Source organism: Lepisma saccharinum, chromosome 2 (assembly GCF_977018435.1).
Source record: "Lepisma saccharinum chromosome 2, izLepSacc3.1, whole genome shotgun sequence".
Taxonomy (NCBI): Eukaryota; Metazoa; Arthropoda; class Insecta; order Zygentoma; family Lepismatidae; genus Lepisma; species Lepisma saccharinum.
Window position 1 is genome coordinate 153,389,385 of NC_139230.1, and position 24,716 is coordinate 153,414,100.

At 40.1% G+C, this 24,716-nt stretch overlaps 1 protein-coding gene across 8 annotated transcripts in view; it reads right to left on the bottom strand.

Annotated features, from left to right (window-relative positions):
- LOC145984152 (uncharacterized) overlaps positions 1–24,716 on the bottom strand; it is a 233,421-nt gene that overhangs the window by 176,495 nt on the left and 32,210 nt on the right. For all 8 annotated transcript variants that reach the window (XM_083117627.1, XM_083117624.1, XM_083117621.1 and 5 more), the window contains exon 3: positions 11,717–11,837. In XM_083117627.1, the coding sequence (XP_082973753.1) occupies positions 11,717–11,837 (121 nt within the window). The remainder of the gene's footprint in view (positions 1–11,716; positions 11,838–24,716) is intronic.

Consider the following 24,716-nt stretch of genomic DNA (forward strand, 5'->3'; position numbering starts at 1 on the left):
GTCCTGCCGAAGTAATGCAGCACTACATTGATTAATTAATATTTTATGCACGAAAGTCTTGGCCAACCTTGAACGACCCTTGTACAGGGAGGTTATTTCAGCATGCCACCGCTTCAGCGTCGGCCACTTGCCGGCCCAGTCATGCAACAGGTGCCGGCAAATTGCGTAACAGATAGCCCGTTACACAAACCGCTTGTTTTGTAATGTTTCCACTTTTCACAATTATAGTTACAATTACAACTTAAATAAGCACGTACCTTGCCGCAAGGATGCTGGAAAAGGTGTCCTCTAAAATACAAATATTTCTGGCACTTTATTTCTGCCCATATCGCTTCTGACAGCAATGACTCATCCAACATAAAGGATTCAATTTTTCATTCTTGTCTTGCCTTCGAATAAACAAAACCGTGACTCTTATTTTGCAGATAACACAAGATTAATCCTTTTGAACACTAGAGTCAGTGGCGTGCCCAAGATTTTCGAGGGGGGAGGTTACGTATACATTATTATGCAAAACGAAAGCGCAGATAAACGAATTATTTAACAGTGTCACTTAATTTTAACGTGTGAATATTTTTGAAGTAAAGTAGCGATCATACACTGTGTGCGTTTTTCTTTCTGAGAGCGCCATTTGAAATAAGCACTTTTCCCCTTTTGCTACTATGGGATAAACTGAATATAAAAGGCTATAACTGCTCAACAACTGCATCTTTTTAAGAAATTTAAATTCTAAATGTAAGAATGAACAAAAAGCAACATTTTATGTAAATTCCGACAATTGTGAGTCCAGGGGGAAACGGGGGTCAAATCCCAAAGTTCTATTTTCCCCGTAATTACGCAAAATTTCTGAACGTCGTAATTTCCATATTTTTTTTTTTTTCAAAGTTGCGGCAGGAGCATTACATATCCTCATAGAGTAGTCTTTTGTTGTGCTTCCCTCAAAATTTGGTCCATCCAGTGTCTATAGAGCCGACGCTAGAAGCGAAATCCCTCAGATGTCGCAAGAGCGTTAGCGGCTGATCGGAGTAGTGGTAAGCCGCGAGAAGCCTCTCGATACTACGCGAATGAAACAGCTGTCTGCTACCAGTTGTTTAGACGTGTTCACTTCGGTTTGCGTTTATCAGTACTCGTGTTGTTCAGTGCTAGTGCTTTATCGTGTGTTAATTGTTATTCATTCATTAGTTATGCCGCCAAACAAATATAGTCTTGAACAAAGAGTTTTTATGTACGATACTTACGTGAAAACGAACTCTTGCAGAAAAATAGTCAGGCGATTCGCAAGAAAATTTCCTGGCAATCCTGTTCCGGACAGACATACTGTTTACAACCTCGTTAAAAGATTACGAGAGACAGGATCTCTTGAACCTAAGAAACGTGTTTCCAGACGACGTGTTCTTACGGAAGAAAAGCTAGACGAAATTGGTGAACGACTTGAACATACTCCAAAAAAATCCCTCCGTCGGCTTGCTCAGGAAACAGGCATTTCAAAATCCTCAGCACGAAATGCCACTAAATTACTTAGATTAAAACCCTACAAAATTACAGTGGTTCATGAATTGCAACCGCGCGATCACGCGACTAGAGTTCGATTCTGTAACTGGATGCTGGATAATATTGTTGCTGGCAGAGTAAATCCAGAATTAATCATATTTTCAGACGAAGCTTGGTTCGAATTGAATGGCCGAGTTATTTCACAAAACAATCGCTATTGGAGCGCAGAAAAACCTGACCTTGTGCATGAAGTTCCGCTCCATCCTGCAAAAATTGGTGTGTGGTGTGGTTTGAATGCGCACAGAATAATAGGGCCTATTTTTTATGAAGGTACTATCAATGGTGAAAGGTATCGAAGAGACATACTACAACCATTTTTTGAACAATTAACGGACATTGAATGCCAGCAGTCATTTTTTCAGCAGGACTCTGCTACTGCTCACACTGCTTATGAATCACTTAATTTTATTGCCGAGATTTTTGAGGACAGAATTATCAGTACTGAGTTGTGGCCCTCTCGTAGCCCCGATCTTACTCCTTGTGATTATTATTTATGGGGAACATTAAAAAACAAAGTGTATCAGAATAACCCGCGTACAATAGAGGATTTAAAAGAAAATATAAGAAGAGAAATTGCCAGAATCACACCTGAGGAGCTTATGGATGTTCAGAGGAATTTCATACGCAGATGCCGGAAATGTATTGGTGTTGAAGGAGGTCATTTTCAACATCATTTATAACACAGAAGGTTAGTGATCATCATTATTATTAGTTTTAAATATAATTTTACACTTTCGGTTTGCTTTATGCGCCGCGATGCTGTTTCTGTTACGGACTATCTGTTACGCAATTTGGCGGCACCTGATGCATGACAAGGCCGGTAAGCGGCCGACGCTGAAGCGGTGTCTAAGAAAGATTACATGTCAAAAATAAAGTGCCAGAAATATTTGTATTTTAGAGGACACCTTTTCCAGCATCCTTGCGGCAAGGTACGTGCTTATTTAAGTTGTAATTGTAACTATAATTGTGAAAAGTGGAAACATTACAAAACAAGCGGTTTGTGTAACGGGCTATCTGTTACGCAATTTGCCGGCACCTGTTGCATGACTGGGCCGGCAAGCGGCCGACGCTGAAGCGGTGGCATGCTGAAATAACCTCCCTGTATATAACGAATAATAGTTACTTACATAATATCATGAAATATGGAGGGCCAAATTACTTATCAAGCATTTTCTGTTATTTGCCTATCCTAGTGGGAGCGAAAATCTTTTGCCCTTGGAGGTGAACTCTGTACCTGCAAATTCAAGATGGCATTTTCTAATTTTCATTTCAATTTGGGCTGACAACTCTGTGGTGGAGTGGTTAGCAGGTTATGCTACGAAGCAGAGTGTCCAGGGTTCGAATCCCGGCCTGGGCATGTGTCTCTTTGTAATGGTCCTTTCATCAATTTAATCTTAACTTGTTCTCATCTTCACGATTAGCCAAAACGTTGAAGAAAAGTGATGTAAAATGAACCAAGTCAATCAATCATTTATATTTCGTTATTTTACGCCACTTTTCTACCTCTTGGGTTAAATGTGAGGATGAGATTGAATGATGAACCAAAGGAATAGCGATGCGAGAGACATGATGCAACCACACCTGCTAGAGGTCTGAACCTGGGACCTCTGGTTTAGTAGAGCGTTATGTTCATGCTTCGGGAGTGGAATCCTTTGAATGTACGAGTATAACTATAAAAGTAGGGTGAAAGAAAGCATCATTGTACTGTGCAAAAAATCAATGTTTAGTTCCTCTAAAGAAAACTACAATTATTCAGTAAAATTAATTTTGAAGGACAAAGCCTTGGAAGTGCTTTTCCATTTGGTGACGCGAGGTCATCACATCGAGTCTCATCTACATAGTTTTGAGAGTGGTATTCGCTTACATATTGATTTCAAGTAGTTTCCCAATTGTTCTCACGATGTTGGGCCATCACAGAAATTTTGGAGTTCCTTCCAGGGATCAAACCTTGAACCTGTCATACCAAAGACGAGAGCGCAATAGTTTTAGCGTGCGGGAATTTTGTTATTTCCATTGCCATCATATAATCAGTTTCGCAAGCAAAAAGAAGATTTCTTTTAAGAAATTAAGCTAGATGTGTGCATTAAATTTCATATATATCGTCATCATTATCTAATGTGTACAGTACGACACCACAAAAGACTCGGGCATGTCCCATGGGATAGTGATTAATGGTGTCGCCTTGCTCTAAAGGGTGCCAGATTCGATTCTGGTATAAACAATATACATTTTCGCCAACATTTTCGCACTGTTGTCATACTTGTACACCTGATTTCAACACCCTTTAAACCCACGGAAGAGGGTTTTCTCTACTCAATTTTCTTCCGAGCAAATTTACAAATCTAAGGAGTAACGACTAATGACATTGTTCTTGGTATCTCAAATCTGACATAAGAGAAAATACATGGATTTTTAAAGACTGTCTAGATGCCATTAAGTTAATGCGTTCATTGTGAATTTAGATTCCCGAATAATGACCGTGGATTTTGCGAGTCTATATTCATAAATTTTAGGGGGCTACAGGAGAATATAATGTTCTCTTCCAACAAGATTATATATATATATATATATATATATATATATATATATATATATATATATATATACAAATAATGAAGGAGACAGTAAACACTTACCACACGAATAGAAATAATTCAATATTTCGCGATCTGAGTCGCATTTTCAAGACGGTAGAAAAAAGATCGACGACACTTTGAGTAGAGGCACAGAATACTGACCATAGCGTCTCTACGGTCAGTGTTGCCAGAAACAGTTGAAAGGAAACACGAAATACTTTAGCCAGTGTTTACTGTCAGGTGGGTGGGTAGTTTCGGGGAGGAGAGGAAAGAGTTACTGGTTGGATAGGTTGAGTCCGGGGGGTATAGTGGCGTGCATGCCTGCTATATAGGCCCTTTCCCATCGCCTGCGGAAAGATGTGTCAGAGCGGGGGGGTAAAAGGTGGATGATGGCCACACGGAAGCAGTTATTGAAGGTGGTGTTATGGCTGTTGGTGTGGATGGCAACTGTGAAATCGGAGTTTTGGGTGGAGGAACGGTGATTATTTATCCTTAGATTCAAGGGGGTGGAGGTTTCGCCTAGGTAGAAGTTCCCGCAGATTTGACAGATGAGGGTGTAAATTAGGTTAGATGAGTGGCAGGTGCCCTTAGGGTGAAGGGTGAACTCACCTGCCGCTGTAGGGATCAGGAGGGTGGGGGAGGTGATGAGTATGGGGCAGGTCTTGCATCTGGGTTTATTGCACCTGTGGGCTGGGGGAAGGGGTGCGGAAGGGGTGGGGGTGTTTCGGACCAAGATGTTTTGGAGGTTGGGGGGGCGACGGAAGACGACCCTGGGTTTTTCCCGAAAGATGTCTCTGGTCTCGGGATCGCTGTGCAGGATGGGGAGGAGGGAGTGGAGGGTATGTCTGATTTTTGTAATGTGAGGGTGGTATTGGGTGATCAGAGTTGGAGGGTTGGTTTTGGGTTGTTTGGTGCGGTTGTGGGAGTTAGCTCTAGTGATTTGTTTGTTGATGAGGGTGGAGGGGTAGCCACGGTTGGTTAGGGCTTGGTGCAGGCGTAGGTTGTAGTTTTGGCGGGATGAGGGGGATGAGTTGAGGCGCTGGCCTCTGAGGGCTAGGGAAAATGGGATGGCTTTTTTGGTGTGGTAGGGGTGTGAGCTGGAGTAGTGGAGATACTGGAGGTGGTTGGTTGGTTTGATATGTATGGATGTTTCCAAGTGGTCTCCCACAATGTGGATGTCCACATCGAGGAAGGTCACTTGGTCTTTGGAGTGGAACCAGGTGAATTTGAGGGTGCTGAACTCATTGAGTCGGTTTAGGAATGTTGTGAGGGAGGGTTCGCCATGTGTCCAGAGGAGAAAAATGTCATCAATGAATCTTAGCCAGAGGAGTGGTTTCAGTTGCTGGGAGTCAAGGAATTCCTGTTCCAGCCTGCCCATGAACAGGTTGGCATAAGAGGGGGCCATGCGGGTACCCATAGCTGTGCCACGTATCTGCAGGTAATGTTGGTCACCGAAGCAGAAGTTATTGCAGGTAAGTACAAGGTTGGCTAGTTGAATCAGGAAGTGAGTGCTGGGATTGTGGGGTTTGGGTCGGCTGTTGAGGAATGATTCCGTGGCACGGAGGCCATGGGCATGGGGAATATTGGTGTAAAGGGATGTGACATCAACTGTTGTGAGGATGGTGTTGGGTGGTAGGGATGGTAAGTTTTGGATGATGTTGAGGAGGTGGTTGGTGTCACGGAGGTAGGAGGGCAGGGCTTGGACGAGGGGTTGGAGGTGAGAGTCTAGGAAGGCTGAAATGCGTTCAGTGGGTGAATTGTAGCTGGACACAATGGGTCTCCCGGGGTTGTTAGGTTTGTGAATTTTCGGGAGGAGGTAGAAAGTGGGGGTGCGGGGGTTGTCAGGTATGAGTGAGGAGATGGTGGAATTGGATAGGCCTTCAGGGGGTCCTCGGGAGAGGACAAAATCCCGAATTTTGTCTAGGTGTGTGGTAGATGAATCAACCGTGGTGGGCTTGTAGGTCGATGAATCAGAGAGTTGACGGGAGGCTTCCGGTACGTAGTCAGAGGAGTTCATGACTACTGTGGTGGACCCTTTATCAGCGGGGAGGATTTTGATGTCTGGGTTGTTGCGGAGGGACCGGAGGGCTTGGTGCTGGGCTGGGGTTAGATTGTGGTGGGAAGAGGGGTTTTGGAGGTATGTACTGTCGGAAACATTGTTGACAACAGAGGTGATGTATCTTTCGAGGGGGTGGTTGTTGGGGAGGGAGGGGGGATCATGGGGGGAAGGGGGGCAGAATTGGAGGAGACTGGGGTGTATGTCAGAAGGATTAGCTTTGGAGGGGGGATTCTTGGCCCAAAAGTAGGTCCACCTAAGTCTGCGGGCGAAAGTTTGTATGTCAAATAATAGCCGGAAATTGTTAGGGGTGGAGGCTGGGGAGAAGGTAAGACCTTTGGAAAGTACGTCAATTTCGGTGGTGGTGAGGTTGTGGTTGGAAAGGTTCAAGATGGAGGTGCAGTCAGTGGGTGGTTGGGGGTGAGGAATGTCAGTATGCTGGGGGGATCTTTTGTCCGAGGACTGGTGCTCTGCTGTGGTGTGGTGGGAGGGAGGGGCAGGGTTAGAGATGGTAGGTTGGGGTGGAGTGGGTAGCGGCAAGGGTGGGTCTGGAAGTAAGGGACATGTGGTTTTGTGTTGGTGTTGTGGTGGGAGGGGGAGGGGGAGGGTGCATCCTGCATTCAGGGCTTGTCTGCAGAGAATGGAAAGTTTTTGCAGGTGTTTTTGGTTCAGGTTGTGGGCAATGGACTGGGAAAGGTTCCAGAGTGTGTTTATTTGGTTGTTGTTGTTGCCTGGGGTCAGTAGGAGGATTTTGGTGAGGGACTGGATGGAAATCGAGAGTTCTCGAGTCCGGTGGAGCTGTGATTTGTACATGGTTAGGGTTAGTTCGGCAGCAAAATTTCTCGCTAGGGGGCGAATATTGGGTTGAATATCGGGGGGCATAGCTGAGAAGGGGAGTTTGGGTGTCAGGCTTTTGGGAGTAAGGCCCAATAAGAGGCATGAATGTAAGAAACGTGTGTGACAAACAGATTTGGTGAAGGAAATAATGAGTGACCGGAGTCGGGAGAGTTGGCGTGAGTTGTACACAAAAGGGTTCATATCCAATTAGGAAAAAAATACAGGAATAGGGTTAGAAATGGTGCCAGAAGGGCGGATAAATACAAATAATGAAGGAGACAGTAAACACTTACCACACGAATAGAAATAATTCAATATTTCGCGATCTGAGTCGCATTTTCAAGACGGTAGAAAAAAGATCGACGACACTTTGAGTAGAGGCACAGAATACTGACCGTAGCGTCTCTACGGTCAGTGTTGCCAGAAACAGTTGAAAGGAAACACGAAATACTTTAGCCAGTGTTTACTGTCAGGTGGGTGGGTAGTTTCGGGGAGGAGAGGAAAGAGTTACTGGTTGGATAGGTTGAGTCCGGGGGGTATAGTGGCGTGCATGCCTGCTATATAGGCCCTTTCCCATCGCCTGCGGAAAGATGTGTCAGAGCGGGGGGGTAAAAGGTGGATGATGGCCACACGGAAGCAGTTATTGAAGGTGGTGTTATGGCTGTTGGTGTGGATGGCAACTGTGAAATCGGAGTTTTGGGTGGAGGAACGGTGATTATTTATCCTTAGATTCAAGGGGGTGGAGGTTTCGCCTAGGTAGAAGTTCCCGCAGATTTGACAGATGAGGGTGTAAATTAGGTTAGATGAGTGGCAGGTGCCCTTAGGGTGAAGGGTGAACTCACCTGCCGCTGTAGGGATCAGGAGGGTGGGGGAGGTGATGAGTATGGGGCAGGTCTTGCATCTGGGTTTATTGCACCTGTGGGCTGGGGGAAGGGGTGCGGAAGGGGTGGGGGTGTTTCGGACCAAGATGTTTTGGAGGTTGGGGGGGCGACGGAAGACGACCCTGGGTTTTTCCCGAAAGATGTCTCTGGTCTCGGGATCGCTGTGCAGGATGGGGAGGAGGGAGTGGAGGGTATGTCTGATTTTTGTAATGTGAGGGTGGTATTGGGTGATCAGAGTTGGAGGGTTGGTTTTGGGTTGTTTGGTGCGGTTGTGGGAGTTAGCTCTAGTGATTTGTTTGTTGATGAGGGTGGAGGGGTAGCCACGGTTGGTTAGGGCTTGGTGCAGGCGTAGGTTGTAGTTTTGGCGGGATGAGGGGGATGAGTTGAGGCGCTGGCCTCTGAGGGCTAGGGAAAATGGGATGGCTTTTTTGGTGTGGTAGGGGTGTGAGCTGGAGTAGTGGAGATACTGGAGGTGGTTGGTTGGTTTGATATGTATGGATGTTTCCAAGTGGTCTCCCACAATGTGGATGTCCACATCGAGGAAGGTCACTTGGTCTTTGGAGTGGAACCAGGTGAATTTGAGGGTGCTGAACTCATTGAGTCGGTTTAGGAATGTTGTGAGGGAGGGTTCGCCATGTGTCCAGAGGAGAAAAATGTCATCAATGAATCTTAGCCAGAGGAGTGGTTTCAGTTGCTGGGAGTCAAGGAATTCCTGTTCCAGCCTGCCCATGAACAGGTTGGCATAAGAGGGGGCCATGCGGGTACCCATAGCTGTGCCACGTATCTGCAGGTAATGTTGGTCACCGAAGCAGAAGTTATTGCAGGTAAGTACAAGGTTGGCTAGTTGAATCAGGAAGTGAGTGCTGGGATTGTGGGGTTTGGGTCGGCTGTTGAGGAATGATTCCGTGGCACGGAGGCCATGGGCATGGGGAATATTGGTGTAAAGGGATGTGACATCAACTGTTGTGAGGATGGTGTTGGGTGGTAGGGATGGTAAGTTTTGGATGATGTTGAGGAGGTGGTTGGTGTCACGGAGGTAGGAGGGCAGGGCTTGGACGAGGGGTTGGAGGTGAGAGTCTAGGAAGGCTGAAATGCGTTCAGTGGGTGAATTGTAGCTGGACACAATGGGTCTCCCGGGGTTGTTAGGTTTGTGAATTTTCGGGAGGAGGTAGAAAGTGGGGGTGCGGGGGTTGTCAGGTATGAGTGAGGAGATGGTGGAATTGGATAGGCCTTCAGGGGGTCCTCGGGAGAGGACAAAATCCCGAATTTTGTCTAGGTGTGTGGTAGATGAATCAACCGTGGTGGGCTTGTAGGTCGATGAATCAGAGAGTTGACGGGAGGCTTCCGCCACGTAGTCAGAGGAGTTCATGACTACTGTGGTGGACCCTTTATCAGCGGGGAGGATTTTGATGTCTGGGTTGTTGCGGAGGGACCGGAGGGCTTGGTGCTGGGCTGGGGTTAGATTGTGGTGGGAAGAGGGGTTTTGGAGGTATGTACTGTCGGAAACATTGTTGACAACAGAGGTGATGTATCTTTCGAGGGGGTGGTATATATATACACACACACACACACACACACATACTGTACATATATGTAAGCATATATGGTATATTAATAGTTTGTTAGTTTTTAATGGTTTGATAGAAAAAATCTTAAGTTTTGCCCCCCCCCCCCAAACTGATCAACCTAGCTACGTCCCTGTTTCTAGAACATGTTAGAAAGTAATGTACAATTTACACTTTCCAGCTTTCAAAAAAAAATGTGATTTCGTAATAAATTCGTAAATGCAAAATTACCAAACTTGTAATCAATACTAAACAATACACATCTCACTACACATGTTTTAACCTATACTTCTCAGAGGAGCCAATTTTTATCAAAATTTCAGGTTTAGTCAAAATATATTTATTAGATACTGAACAGTCAGAAATTATACTGAAGAACAGTGCCAAACTCTTTTTAGAGACTATCTGTAAAACATATTTCTCTCATGACTCCATTGTGCTGATGGTAATGAAAGTACTCTCATTATGACCTAGAATGGCAAACACATATCCAGCAATTACTATAATTGAAATGGTTCCAGAAGTTTGTTTCATCTAGGGTAGTTTTTAGTTCAATTACTTTCTTCTCTATACCCCTGCTTTATAATCAAAATATTGAATATGAATGGGAAGCACCTTGTTCCATCAGTATAAACCCTAAGGCAAGATATTCCGCTCAGGCATTGAACAGTGACATCCTCAGTATGTAACCCCAATACTTTGTTCATTAACTGCTTCCATCTTTCTTCTAAGATAAACTTTTATTTTCTTTTGGGCAATACTGTATAAAAAAAAAATTAAAAAAATGTCCTACTGAGTTTGGGGGTGCAGGCAATAGACTTGTAACTTGCATGATTTCTCTATGTTTAACTGAAACATGTATTTTCCTAATTAATATTATGTGACACTCAAAATGTAGGCCATTTATGATATTTTTCAAATTCCTCTCGGATGCCAGACATAAGGCTAAAATGTCATGTCTGGGAAAAAAACAGATGTCTGGGTTTGGTGTGCACTGTGCATTTATGTTTGCCAGTAGTTCGGGTGTATTGGCAAAGAATGATGGATGTACATGTAAAATGTACACACTCGGTATCTACATCAATTTTTGTTGCACACAGTTTTTTCAGCAGAGTAGACTATGTCTGGGAAGATCACTTAGAAGGTTGAATTTGAAGCCATGTTTGAGAAGGGAATGGAATGGTGAGGTTGTCAAGATGAATTCTGGTAGGGGTGATAGGCTGGTAGGTGGGAGGGGGTGAGGGTTTGGGTGGGAACCAAAGGTTTGTAGTTTTCTGTTCATTATCAGCATGAAGTCAATGTTTTCCTGGGCTTTTTTCCAGTCATTAGGGTTTTTTCTTGACTGTATGTAATTACGGAGGGATGCACATGTTTCTTAAGCAATGCTATTTCTTAGTGTTTGTCACTAATCACAGCACTTGCTGTCCCTTTTTCAGCATTGAATATAACTTTTTTGGAACTATAACTATTGACGGGGGTTTTCCACTTGAGAAATTTTGGGGTCACTTCACTGTATCTGCATGCTTTGAGGAACACGATGGCATGTATTTTGCCAATCTTACGCTCGTATTCCTGCATTTCCTTCCATATGGAAAGTGTTGAATTCATGATGAATGTGATGACTGTGAATACAGTAGAAGTCATTATCAAAGTGATTTTTATTGTTGGTGATATTTTGTCCTGGTTACCAGAACTTTTTCAACCCTATGCTACCAAGTGTGTGTGTGTGTGTGTGTGTGTGTGTCTCTCTCTCTCTCTCTCTCTCTCTCTCTCTCTCTCTCTCTCACACACACACACACACACACACACACACACACACACACACACACACACACACACACACACACACACACACACACACACACACACACACTCTCTCTCTCTCTCTCTCTCTCTCTCTCTCTCTCTCTCCAAACTTACATAACTAGTCACTCTACACTAATAACTTTAAAAATAAGATATAATGCATTATTTTGTAAGTCATATGAACTTTTGAGAACATCAATATACCAAAAAGGGCCACAATAAGTTGGTGATTAATGATTGACTCATTTGGTTTACTTTTAGTTGCTTTTCTGCCAATATTGGCTAATCGTGAAGATGAGGATGAGTGATGATATGATGAAGAGGCACTCACAGAGAACATCCATGCCCAGGATTCAAACCTACGACCGCTGGCATTGTAGCATGCTGTGCTTACCCCTCTGCCACGAAGGTCAGCAAGTTGATTATGGAATTTGTAGTACTTACCAATGATCCCCCCAGGAATTGATGCGAATGTAGTCACCAACCGACACTATTTGAGTGGAGTTGTGTTCAAGCCTCTTCATGAATGTCTCCTGAGGAGGATTCTCTTCTTCGCTGAAGCTTTCTGAAAAAAGAAAAAAACACGTAAATATGGTAAAGAGACAGGAACACAAAAGATAAAAAAAAGCACATATTTTGGGCTCAATTTAAAAAGAGGAGGCAAGCACATGAGAGCACCACACCATCACAGGAAAAAAAAAAAAAGAGAGAGAGAGAGAGAGAGAGAGAGAGAGAGAGAGAAAGAGAAAGAGAAAAAGAGAGAGAGAGAGAGAGAATATATATATGAGTCATTCCAGGTCATGGTTTTTTGATTTGGATGAAATTTGGCATGAAGGTTTTTCCAAATATTAGGTTCCTCCGAGAAATAGTCCTAGAGTTATAGCATGTGGAAGAAGGTGGTGCGCAACAGAAAATGTGACCGAAATCTGGGAAATAAGCCTCAGAGCTAATTTCATGACTCAATAATTTTGGAACTATTGATCACAGCCTAGTGATATTTACACACCAAACAAATCTCTGGAAGGTGGCATTAATTTTTCTAGTAACCCTGATGTGAGCTCAGTATTCACGCATTATGTCGTCTCCATATATATCACCAAATCCATATTATATGTGGTTGAATATGCAAGAAATTGAAAACTCACTGGGAAATAGTGGATTTTGGAAATGGTGTAGCACAAAAGGAACAAGAGATATCCAAGCTAAGTTGCATACACTTCCTCTAATGTGTGTTAAAATTTCAACTTGTTATTGCAAGGCACTAGTGCACAGTAAAGGCAGACCCTTAAATGCCCAGTGTGTTTTCAGTGGGAAGTTTTTCTCGGAACTATTTCTCGGAAGAACCTAATATTTGGAATACAAGGTTTCCAGACATGATTGAACCTTCATGCCAAATTTCATCCAAATGAAAGAACTATGACCTGGAAACTTTTCTGAAATTGGTTGATTTGACATGGAATGACCCATACATACATACATACATTATATCATTATATATATATATATATATTGTTTCTAGTTCTCTGGTGGACAAACAGACTTCCTGGAGTTCTGATATGGCAAATGGCTCACAGGTAAACAGGCAGTAATTTTGCTAAGAGAATAGGAAATAAAGACTTGACGAATTGGTATGGAGCAAGTCTCCACTGCATGAGAGAATAAGACTCTTTGGATTGATTTGGAATAGTCAACAGTGCTCTTCAGTTTTGTCTTCGAACAAAGTCAGTGTTCCTGACTTAGATCCAGAAGCAAGCCTTCAGTACAGGCTTACACTTCCTTCTTGGATCCAATCATCAGACTTCACGTTAGACAGGTAATTAGCCTATCCTTACCATGTATGATTCAGGTTCGAAGGTTTCAAAATCCAAGTGTTAACTGTTTGCCATTTCTAGTTCTTTATTAGTGTATGTTGTTACTTTAGTAACTTTTGCTCCTTACCATCGTGCTCACAATGAGCAGCTAGATGATCTACCAACAAGGATGAATGATCGGTGAGCTACATTCCCATTAACATCCCTCATACCTAAGGGTATGATACACATATAGCCACTAGCCAACAAGGTGGAGACACATTCCATTTGTCAACCAACATGGAATAAGCATTGTTTCCCTAATGATGACCTGTTAGAAGTTAATACCTATGTAAAAAAAAAGAAAAAAAAAGTACATTTTGGATGATTGGTGGCAGACTTTTTGACTCGCCACTGAAGTTTCCTGGTTTGAATCTCATCATGGATGTTAATTGTAAGTGTCCCTTCTATCAATTTCATCTAATAATCAATCATCCTCATTGTCGTGATTAGCTAAAGTGGAAAAAGTGATACAAAATAACAAAAATTAAATACAAAATGTACTTTCTATTCCCTACGACGTATGATGGTTTGGTATCAATGAATTATTTTTTTGTCATCTTCTATTTAAAAAAAAAACTTGCTAGAGGAATGTGACACATCGAGATAACTATCTCTGTAACTAATAACATATGTGTGTGTCACAACATGAGGTGTAGACCTCAATGCCATACATTCCAATATCCTCCATCCTGCAATGTCTCTAAAATTACATCATCCAAAAACACACTCATATGTCCTTTTCACCCAGTTTGAAAATGTTTGTTTATGCATCAAAAATGCTGACAGAAACTAAAACTGCAACTTAGTGAAGTATTGTCACTGGTGAAAAGTGGGGAAAGGAGATGGTAGAATACACAAATATTTTGAGGCAGTCACATTTTATTGTACCCTACATATAAAATAAAATGCTTATTTGGGGGTGAATTTTACAATACGAGGGTAATCCCAAAAGTAATGTCTCCAATTTTTAATTTAAATACAAAGAAACGTTTATTGTCAATAATGTTTATATAATTTTAAAGCTTGAACATTTATCTATTTTTCTACATAATTGCCATTTCGGTCGATGCATTTTTGTATGATCATGTCATACCAGCTCGCTGCCATGTCATTGAGGAAGCGTCGAACCTCATCCTTCACCTCATCGTCGTTGCTGAAGCGCATTTCGGCCAAATGTTCTTTCAACTTGGGAAACAGGTGGTAGTCACTGGGTGCCAAGTTCAGACTATAGGGTGGGTGGGTGATGATGTCCCATACAAACTGTTGCAGGAGAGCGACGGTTTGACGGGTGACAAGGGGGCGAGCGTTGTCATGGAGAATGCTTACGCTCTTGCTAAACATTTCTCTTCACCCATCTGAGTTTTTACAGTGTCTCATAATAACTGTCAGTATTTATTGTGGTCCCAGAAGCCATTAAGTTGACCAACAATACCCCCTTTCGATCCCAAAACACAGTTGCCATGACTTTAGTGGCAGACTGTGTTTGTTTGAATTTTCGCGGCTTGGGCAAAGAGGAATGCAGCCACTCACGTGATTGTTGTTTGGTCTTAGGTGTGAAGTCACCCATGACAATCTAATAAAAAAAAAGATGTCCTTTTCGTCTGCATAGCGGTGTAGAAATTTGCAGGACCCATTGTGCGCACACCTTCTGATATTGCAACTGTCAAAATCCTGTGAATGGTGCTTCGGGAAACCTCAGGAACCAATGTACAGAGATCATCCAGAGTGATCCACCGATCTTCACGCATGGTTTGCTCAACCTTCGCAACTGTCTCCCGCATCTTTCTTAGTCGTGAATTTCAGTACGACCAGCTGCAAACTCCCTACACCACCTGCAAACATTTTTGACATCCATGCACGACTCGCCATACACTTCCGTTAATTGGCGATGAATTTCAATCGGTTTAACGCCTTTTGCATTCAAAATCCGAATAACTGCGCAAAATTCGCACTTGGCAGTAGCGTCGAGCGGGAGCTGCATTACAAATATCTGCCAAGCCAAGACTGAGCATCCCAGCAGGGTGTGCGTGGGCTTGTTTGGGAGTGGAAAAAGCAACCAACACAACAGTGTTGCCAACTGCCAAATAAAACGTTTCTCTGTATTTAAAAAAATAGGAGACCTTACTTTTGGGATTACCTCGTATTATCACATTTTTCTTCTCTCATTACAGGTGTTAATATTAAATCAACCTCCCTCACTCTCACCGCCTGCCCTCGCCCTCCTTCACACCTATAAGTATTCCGGAGTGTCAGGATACCCTAAAGATATCACCCTCTGGGTGGTGAAAAACTCTGCTCTTAAGATAGGCTATGGATTATAGATAAGCCCCTCTGCTCAATGCATGAAACTGCATGCCTGAAGATGCATAGAACATGAACTCCAAAGTAGTAGTAGTAGTAGTAGTAGTAATAGTAGTTTTTTTAAAAATTCATATGCAATACACATGATATTGTATTTGATTTTTCAAAATAACTGGATGAAAAAGAACAACAGCTTGTACATATGTGCAAGGTATATTTTCTGGGTGGATATTAGTGTGTTTGTATACACATATATACATTATTGCACAAAACTACCCTACCTGGAAGTTTCATTTTTTTAAAAATAAGAATGGAACATGTGTACATACTACCAGGGCAGCTACAAAGAAGCAGAAATGAAATTCCCTGACTTTTCCAGGTTTTCCAGGACAAAATTTACATTTTCCCCTGACAATTACAAACTATACTAAATCGATGTTTTTGCAAATGGAAATAATGAACTCATACAGATCCAGGTATGGATTTGTTAAGTACCAATATTATCTTCTATGAAATTGACTTAATTTCTCTATTCTCTATGATTTGAATTCAAACAGCAAATTGTGAATTTGGAAAATTATTACAATTCACAAACTAGGGAAGGATTACGGAATTTTATCATACGCAGTAAGTTTAAAATAAAATACTTGATTATTTTTAAAGTTACAACTAATTGAGATAAGAGTGAAGTAATTGATTAAGAAATACAATTTGTAATTTATCAGTATCCTTATACATTCTCGGTATTATATGTTGATATTTCCACTAAGGTTTGGAACCCTCTGCTTGCAAGAACCATGAGTCTGGACTCATTTTTCGATGTATAAAGCTACTTCTATCTTCTCTGTAAAACAAACAACTCTTGCATATAAGTGAAACAATTGAATTGTACAAAAGAAAGTGTCATATTTCCTTACATTACACTGGGGAACAGTGAAATTGCAGCACAGTGTTTGAGAACTAATTTAGGGCGATTTCATGCTGCTGAATAATGATATAATAATATATTTCCTGAATTGGCTCTAATTTATGAAATAAATGCAACTAATCCAAAATGGTGGAAACATAAGACATACATATAAATGAACTTCCAACAACAATTTAATATTTCTTATGTGATTACAATCACTATTAATTTATGTAGGCCTATGATCATAATAATTAAGAAAATATGTACACAATGAACTACGTGAAACGTTTTCTATACAATTTCCTGCTGTATTGCTTTTTAGGACAATTCCTCTGTAAGCTCCAAAAGTAGTCGGCCATCATGTGGCGATCCCACCATCCCTGGTACCTTTCTTCCATTATCCTTATATCCTGATGGAACCTTTCTCCCTGTTCTTCACTAAAATCACCAAGGTTCTCAGGGAATCTCTCAATGTGGCTATGTAGAAAATGTATCTTCACACTCATATTAGCTCCCACTTTCTCAAAATTTTTCAACATATTTCCAACTATATTGCAGTAGTTTTCTGCTCTGTGATTCCCCAACAGTTTTTGAGCACAGACACAAAGCTCAGCCAGGCCTCAGATTCGATGTAAGACATGTAAGTTGTAAAATTGGCATCCTTTATAAGTGTACGAATTTGTGGTCCATCAAAGGTTCCTGTCTTCAATTTTTCAATACTTAGTCCTTGAAAAGTGTGGCATATATATGTGAAACAATCACCACTTGTATCTAAGGCCTTGACAAACTATTTTATCAACCCAAGTTTAATATGTAGTGGTGGAAGGATGATTTTGTCCCTATCTATCAGCGGTTCATGAATGATATTAGCTTTTCCCACTGTAATATTTTCCAATGGGGTCCAAACTTTTATCGTCCAATGCTTTTCTCTAGCACGACCATCCCACAAACATCAGGGATGTTTTGTGTACCCACTTTGCTGTCCTAGTAAAAAATTCACCATCTTCAAATCCACACACACGACCCACTAGGTTCAGCATATTCATTTTTTTCTAAAACCATTTTTATGTTTTGGTATTCTTCCTTAAGCTTTGTTGAGTGTCCGATACGAACTGAAGGATGTTTATTACCATTGTGTAGTAAAACACATTTCAAACTTCTTTTAAAACTGCCCAGAAATAAACGCCAATCCTCTGGGTGATATGTTGATAGACCTAACAGCAGCAAAAGCTCAGGAATATTGTTACAATACACAAGATCATTGTCTTCGATAAAGTAAAGAAGAATATTGTGTTTTCTTGTTCTATATGATGTTACAGTAACACCAGGCTGAAGACAATGTTTTTCTCTTAGTCATGATGCTAGAATTTTGACAAATTTAGGTCACAAATCAAATCATTCAGTTCACTTTGGGAGAATGCTTGCGGTGTAGAACTACATCCTTCAAAATCACTTTCGTTTTTATTGTCACTAGCACTTTCATCTGATAACTCGAATGTCATCATTGATATTTTGCGAAAAGGTACATACTGGTAAAGGTAAATTTTTACTGCAGTATTGGTGGCTTTGCTGACTCTACATTAGGGTACACCCAATTATGCTTTTTGAATCTATTCATGCCTTTAACATTCACAGCACAAAAATAGCAATCATTAATATGATTTTTTGGTTCACTCCATGTCATGGGCACTCCAAATTTGAGTCCCTTTCGTCTGCCTTGGCCCCAATAACGAAGTGATTCCAAACAAGTTTTGCAAGCTATAAGTGGGACCCATTTCTTATCCTGTTGTCCCAGATGTTTGGCAAAATAAGCTTCATACAAATCTCTCTCTACATCCATGATTTTTCTTCTCTGTGATGGTAGACAATATATTGAACATATATAGCAGGGTTATTGAAACACTTGCTACGTGAGGAACTCATATTTCCAATGTATTCACATTAAACGCATTTTGCTTAGTTATACTACAAAATTCAACATTAACATATATAGTGCCTAGCAATGCTTCATAAGTTGCCTAGCAACAATTTACAAATAAAAAAAAAGTTTCTTAATGGGAATTTCAGCCCATTATCAAATTTTAATATTGCCGAGAAAAGCGTGGAGTAATTTTATCTCCTACATTTTCCATGGTGTGTTTATTTTTATAACTGGAGTCACTTCAACTGAACAAATCATACAATTGGCAATCACAAGTGTTTTGTGTGATGAAACTGTTATTACACTTTATGCCACAAAATAAAATCTTTTTTTTTCCCCCAGTGTTATCAATGGGATTTCTGCTTCAGTACAGTATATCCAAGTAAAGTACTGTGAAACTGACAACATGCAGTTATTCCATTATTGCTGACGAAAAGGGTATGTAGGTATTTGAAATTTAATGCAAGGAATTTATTTTATAGAATTGCATTGTATAGGTACCTGATTTAGCTAACCACACATTCAAACAGGAACACTCCATTAATAACACCTTCTGAAAGTTCATATACGAGGGGTATCCTGAAAAAAGCACCAATGGTGCCTATACGCAGCACTAATGGTCAGAGATTGACACACACAAATGCAGGCAGGAAGAAGTGACATGTAGCTGTAATCTGGTACAGTTGCAATGCAGCTTTTTTTAGGACAGTTCTAGGTTAAATATTGCAGCTCTCATACAGTCTCCCACAGACTGCGAAGGCCAATAGAATGTGCACAACCCTATACAGCTGAGTACACACAGGTGATTTGCATCACTTCCAGTGAGAGATCTTGTACAGACCCTGTACAGCCCTGGCCTTGCATGTACCGAATTTCATCTCTTTGTTTAACTGAAGAGGTTTCTGGCAGGACAAGGATTTGACAGCTACACTGTGGTAGAGATAGTTCCAGTCTTTGCTGTCAGACACATATGCCATGGGCATACAAAATTTAGTGCCATGCTATGACAAATGCCAGAACAACGGTGGTGATTATGCCAAAAATTAGGTTAGGAGTCACTGTTACTAATGCAATAAATTACAACTGATATTCTTGCTTTTTTATGCCTAATCTGTAGGGACCTTGATTCTTTTGTTATTTTTTTCAAATTGGTGTATTTTTTTTATTTTTAACTATCCAGTGTTATTTTCCCCAAAATTCACATTTTTATTTTAGCACATCTTCTGGCAAATATCTGAAATTACACCTTCATGGTGTTCTTAAACTACTGTTTTAAATTGTAAGTCATATGGCCTACGCCTCTTTGTGAAAGTTTGATATCTTGAAAGTTATTTTCCATACCCCCTTTTTAATTTTGAGGTAAGGGTTTTAGATAATGGAATTTTCCCCATACATACTGGAGGGTGCATAATGACCATTAGTAGGGACACAACCAAAACATTTAAATCAATCAATCTCACGTGACAGATACCGATATATTATGGCACCAAAAATTGGCATTATCTTTTTTGACTTGTTAGTGTTAAGTTTCCCAAAATTCGAATTTGAACATTTTTTCTGCCAAATATACCGAAACTTAATACTCCATTGTTTTATTAAACTATTATTTTAAATTGTAGGTCACATGGTCTAAGTATTTTTCTGACAGTTTGATATCTTGGAACAGATTTTTCAGGAAGTAAAAGTAAAGTGCTCCCCTGCACTTTTCCACGAAGGTGTATAGGGGTGTGGAATTAGGGCCCCACACTTTCTTGATCACGGCTGAAGGTGAGGGTGATGTGACCAGCACCACGCTCCTGGCTACCTTTATCCCTCAAAGTTTCCTCCAGGTACCCGCTTGATATGACGCTGAGCAATTTGAATAGGTGGAAAAGATCCCGGTTCTCCCCCACAGGGGATCGATCCCGGGTCTCTCGCATGGTAGTCAGATGCCCTAACGACTGAGCTCCATTATTTCTCACTCGACAAATGCCGATGGTGCGCATTTAGCTTGGTAATTAAAAAACACATCTCACGCGACAAGTACTGAAGATGTGGCTCCTTTGTGATGCTAGATACGCACTTGATCTCCTGTTAGAACCCTGCCACTCTGCTCTGTGATGCAAATGGTTTTGATAGAAGTTGAAAAAATCGTGGGAAATACATGATTTCATGTGGGTGTCAAAATTATTCCATGTATAACAAGCATTATAGTTTACTATTGAATAAAATGTTGAAAAACTGCACATTCTATGTACACAAACGTGACCTATAAAAGACAAGAATGTTGGATTTCATGGTATTTTCTGTTGTTTTAGGACATTTTTTTAAAAAAATTGCTAAAAAGGCCAATAACTTGCATTTTTTTTTGCCAAATTTGCATTATTTAGATACTACGAACTAGCAAAAAATGTGTCCAAACATCACTGCACATTCATAAACACAACTTCGCAGCAATTACCATTTTTCACGGTTTTTGCGTTTGCGAAAAATCATGTTCCTACTAATAGGAATTTACTTTCTGGCCACCCCTCATATAAATCAGTAGATGGAAAGTGAAAATTTAGCAGGGCTGGCACAGAAAAGTCAATTCTTGAAGAAAGTGATTTGCTTTTAAAATCCAATGATTCGAGTAAATATGATATTAAAATATTTACGTATTTATTATTATTTTATTTCATAATATTGGACATTAACTTCACTCAGTGAGAGATTAATGACCATCTCTCACGAGTTTAGACAGACAGCACAGAGTGGCGTTAATTTCATTGCAAGACTAGTGTTGCAGTAAATTTGAGGTTGGGAGCATGCACTTGCCAATTTTTATAACGTTCACCAATGCAGATTTATGTTTCACTTTTCGTGATAGTATTCAATATATATCCCGTTTAGTTGGAATCTTGTTGATATCTAAGAATAGTGCAATGTCATTGTAAATGTATGATAACTTGAGCGAAACCAGTAATACGTCAGGATGATGAAAGAAAATCTTCGTAAGCACTGCTACATTAAATAAAGTGAAGTGACCCGGAAGAGTAATAAAATTCCAGCAGGATATTTGCAGTCTAAAGCTCTTGTTTATCCATGCGATTTTTGTTGGATGTTGCAGTCCGAAGACATCCACCATGCATGCAATTCTGTCGCATGTTGTAGTGAGATACTTTGTCGTGTGGTGATATTTGACAAAAATAATATGTATCAATGGAGTCTATTTCTTTCCATGTTCCTTCAGTTTGTCCAACAAAATGCCTTACTATGACGTCCGACAACTATCAGACGGTGCCACCCTCTCCCATCCCTTCCATCTGTTGACAGTTCTGTCCCCTTACTACTCCCATACAGACAAGAAAAAATGATAATTCAATGCGTTTTCCACGTAATGTTTAGAGGCTTAACAGATTTTTCTGCCTCACCGGAAATGTCTCTTTGTCCTCCTGCCATCACTGATTTCTGGCACCGTGGTTGTGTTGTGCATAAAAGGGGCCTAAAAGTTGAGGCCAAAACTTAGCAACAAGATTTCCTGTTCTCATGCAGAGTTCCACTATGATATCTTAAATAAATAATAATAAAAAAAAATCAATAAAAAAATCAATCAAGACAAAATTCCCTGACTTTTTTTTGACACCTCAAATTCCCTGACTTTTCCCAGGTCTGTTGGCACTCTGACTACGGAACTTTACATTCCTATTTGATTATTCCCTTTGTGCTAAGATGATAGTAATTCCCAAAATGTACCTTGTACAGTCACGGACACTTCTGGGTTGCACAAACACCATTGACTTTCAATTAAATCATTACAACCCAGAAGTGTCTATGACTAAATAGAATTGTTGATTAACAAATACCATATTTATTCATGTATAATGCACACTCTTTTTTCAAAATTTTTGTTCCTAAAATCTGTGGTGTGTATTATACACGGAATAATTCAGGACAGTCAACATGAAACCGTACAGGATCATTCCATGATTTTGTGACACTTTTTCACATTAACGGAACCCTATCATGTTATATATCATTGTAAAGCTTAAATCCTGCAGTTTCTGAACATGGTAACAGTATTCCATTCAAGATGAAACGACTAATGTGCAATGCGATTGAAATAAGCTCATCATAAAATGAAGGAACGTTCTGATTGTTATGGACGGTACTCTGGATGCAAGAAAAGATAAGGAAAAAGTAAATAATAATAAAAATGTATTACTGGCCAAATAACATGACATATGCCTTAAAGGAAGAAATCTTGTGCTGCTATCTGCTATAGAGCGACCACAATGAAAAAAAAAAAAACCTTGGATGAAAAGTCCAGGTGCAGCTTTCCCTTCTTCCATTCAGCTCGGGCCATAAGTGAGCATGGTTCACTCTCCCCCTCGCCTCCTCACGGGAGTGCAGTGCACAGGAGTCGCGGGTCTGCGCAGGTTTCTTTGCTTGTGGTTCAACTATAGTTTGAGGGTCCTGAATATGCCTCTTATAAATGCTACGTTATTCACGGAAAATATATACAGTTTGATTTTTTTTAGAAAAAGTAGAGAAAATGAGCAAGACCACAAAATGTAATGTTCTGCAATACCAAGAAAAGCAGTGCTGTTCTGGTGGAATTCAAGCATGCACCTTCCATTACATGGGATGCATATCACCGGTATTTGTTGGGTGAGAAATAACTTCTGAAATAACTCCTGAAAGTGGAGGGGGGGGGGGTGGTATGGGTTGGTGACTTATTGTTTACACAAGAGGATATTCTCCTCTTGGTCCACATAGCAACAAGTGACTCATTGAATAGCTAGGATGGCATTCACTGACTCATTGAATAGGTAGGATGTCATTCACTTTTGATTGGCATAGCAATAGGTTTACATCCTACAAATAAGAAAACAATTTCTTGAACCTGGACTATACTGAGCATTATATAAGAGATAAAGATTCCCCATCAAAAACCAGGGTGCACATAATACACGCACACACATTATACACATATAAATATGGTAATTATTATTTACTTTATTGTTTATCATTATATGTTTATTATTTATTAATTATTTATTTGCATTGTTATTACACAGCCAACTTTCAATATTAACCTTGCACAAAAGAAGAAACATAATGAAGAAGAAATCTATAAGATGGTCAATGTTCAAAATACTGATATTTGCTATTCGCTGAAGTAGGAGTTGCAGATTGATATTTTATTAACAAAAACAAATTATAAATTAGTAAGAGCAGAATAGAAGATTGCGCTTCTCATTCTGTATATTTACACAAACTCAGATATGTCAACCTTGCACTACAAATTTTAAAATTGTAATTTGCATGTGTTACGACTTTGTCAAATTTTGGTCACTTTTTAGTATTTTTTTTAAAAAAACAACCATATGTCATACTGAAAAATAAGACTAGGAATATTCTCTAATATATAAGAATATCTCCCTACTACTTTGAAAAATTACAGGTTCTATTGTATAATATAACATATATCTTGGGTATTAAATGAGAGTACGACACATGCATAACCTACTTCGATAAGCTGTTTCATTTTATTTTCATAAATATTTCGCTTTTTAACAAATTTCCATTTATAAAAAAGCATATATTTCGAAATTATAAGCAGACATTAACATCTAATAAACAGAAACAAAAACAATCGAAAATACAACTTTCTCCAGTTTCTGTTGCCAGGTCGTATGGCAAGCAGGAAAAAGCGTATTGTAAGGTTAGGTGGCAGAGCAACCTAGGCTGAACCTCGCCTGCTTAATAAAGAAATTTATTATTATTATTATTATTATTATTAAGGCGCAGGTTGAAAATGCTGCAACCGACCACCACCTAAATCTCTCTCGCCTGTCATTAAGCAGCACTTTGTTAAGTGGCAGTTTGAGTGGAGATGGTGCACCGGCCCTTATTGTTATTATGTATTTGTAACATAATCATCCATTTTGAAGTATTTGGTGCTAAAATATGCTGAAATGCCACAGAGTTTAGATCTGGAAATTTTACAAAATTTATGGATTCATCTCATGCTGCTGTTTATGACCCTCTGTCCTGTTTAAATTGACTCTGTTTGTGCATACTGAGGCAGTAATTTAGAAGTGGCGGAAAGAAGTCTAGTCTTGGAGAGGAAAAAAGTAAGGAACTAAGATTGTACAGGTTTTGACAAAACTTGGAATTGCAAGAAGAACATTTTGATCATTAAAACAACAATAATAATAATAATAATAATAATAATAATGTTACCAATAAAATTTTATAAATTGTACCTGGTTTTCAGCAATCAACATAAATCCATACATCATTCCATTACACACAGGTACTGGTAAAAACAAAACCAATTTGACCTATCTACAACAATTAGTTCTCACGCTACGATTTTCTTTGTACTTCACGCCAAGTTTGAAAAGTGCACACTTGAAAAGGTCACATCTAGAAAGGTGACTTGAAATAGACTTTTGTCTGCTAAAGGTTAATATTCTGTAGAACCTGCACGAT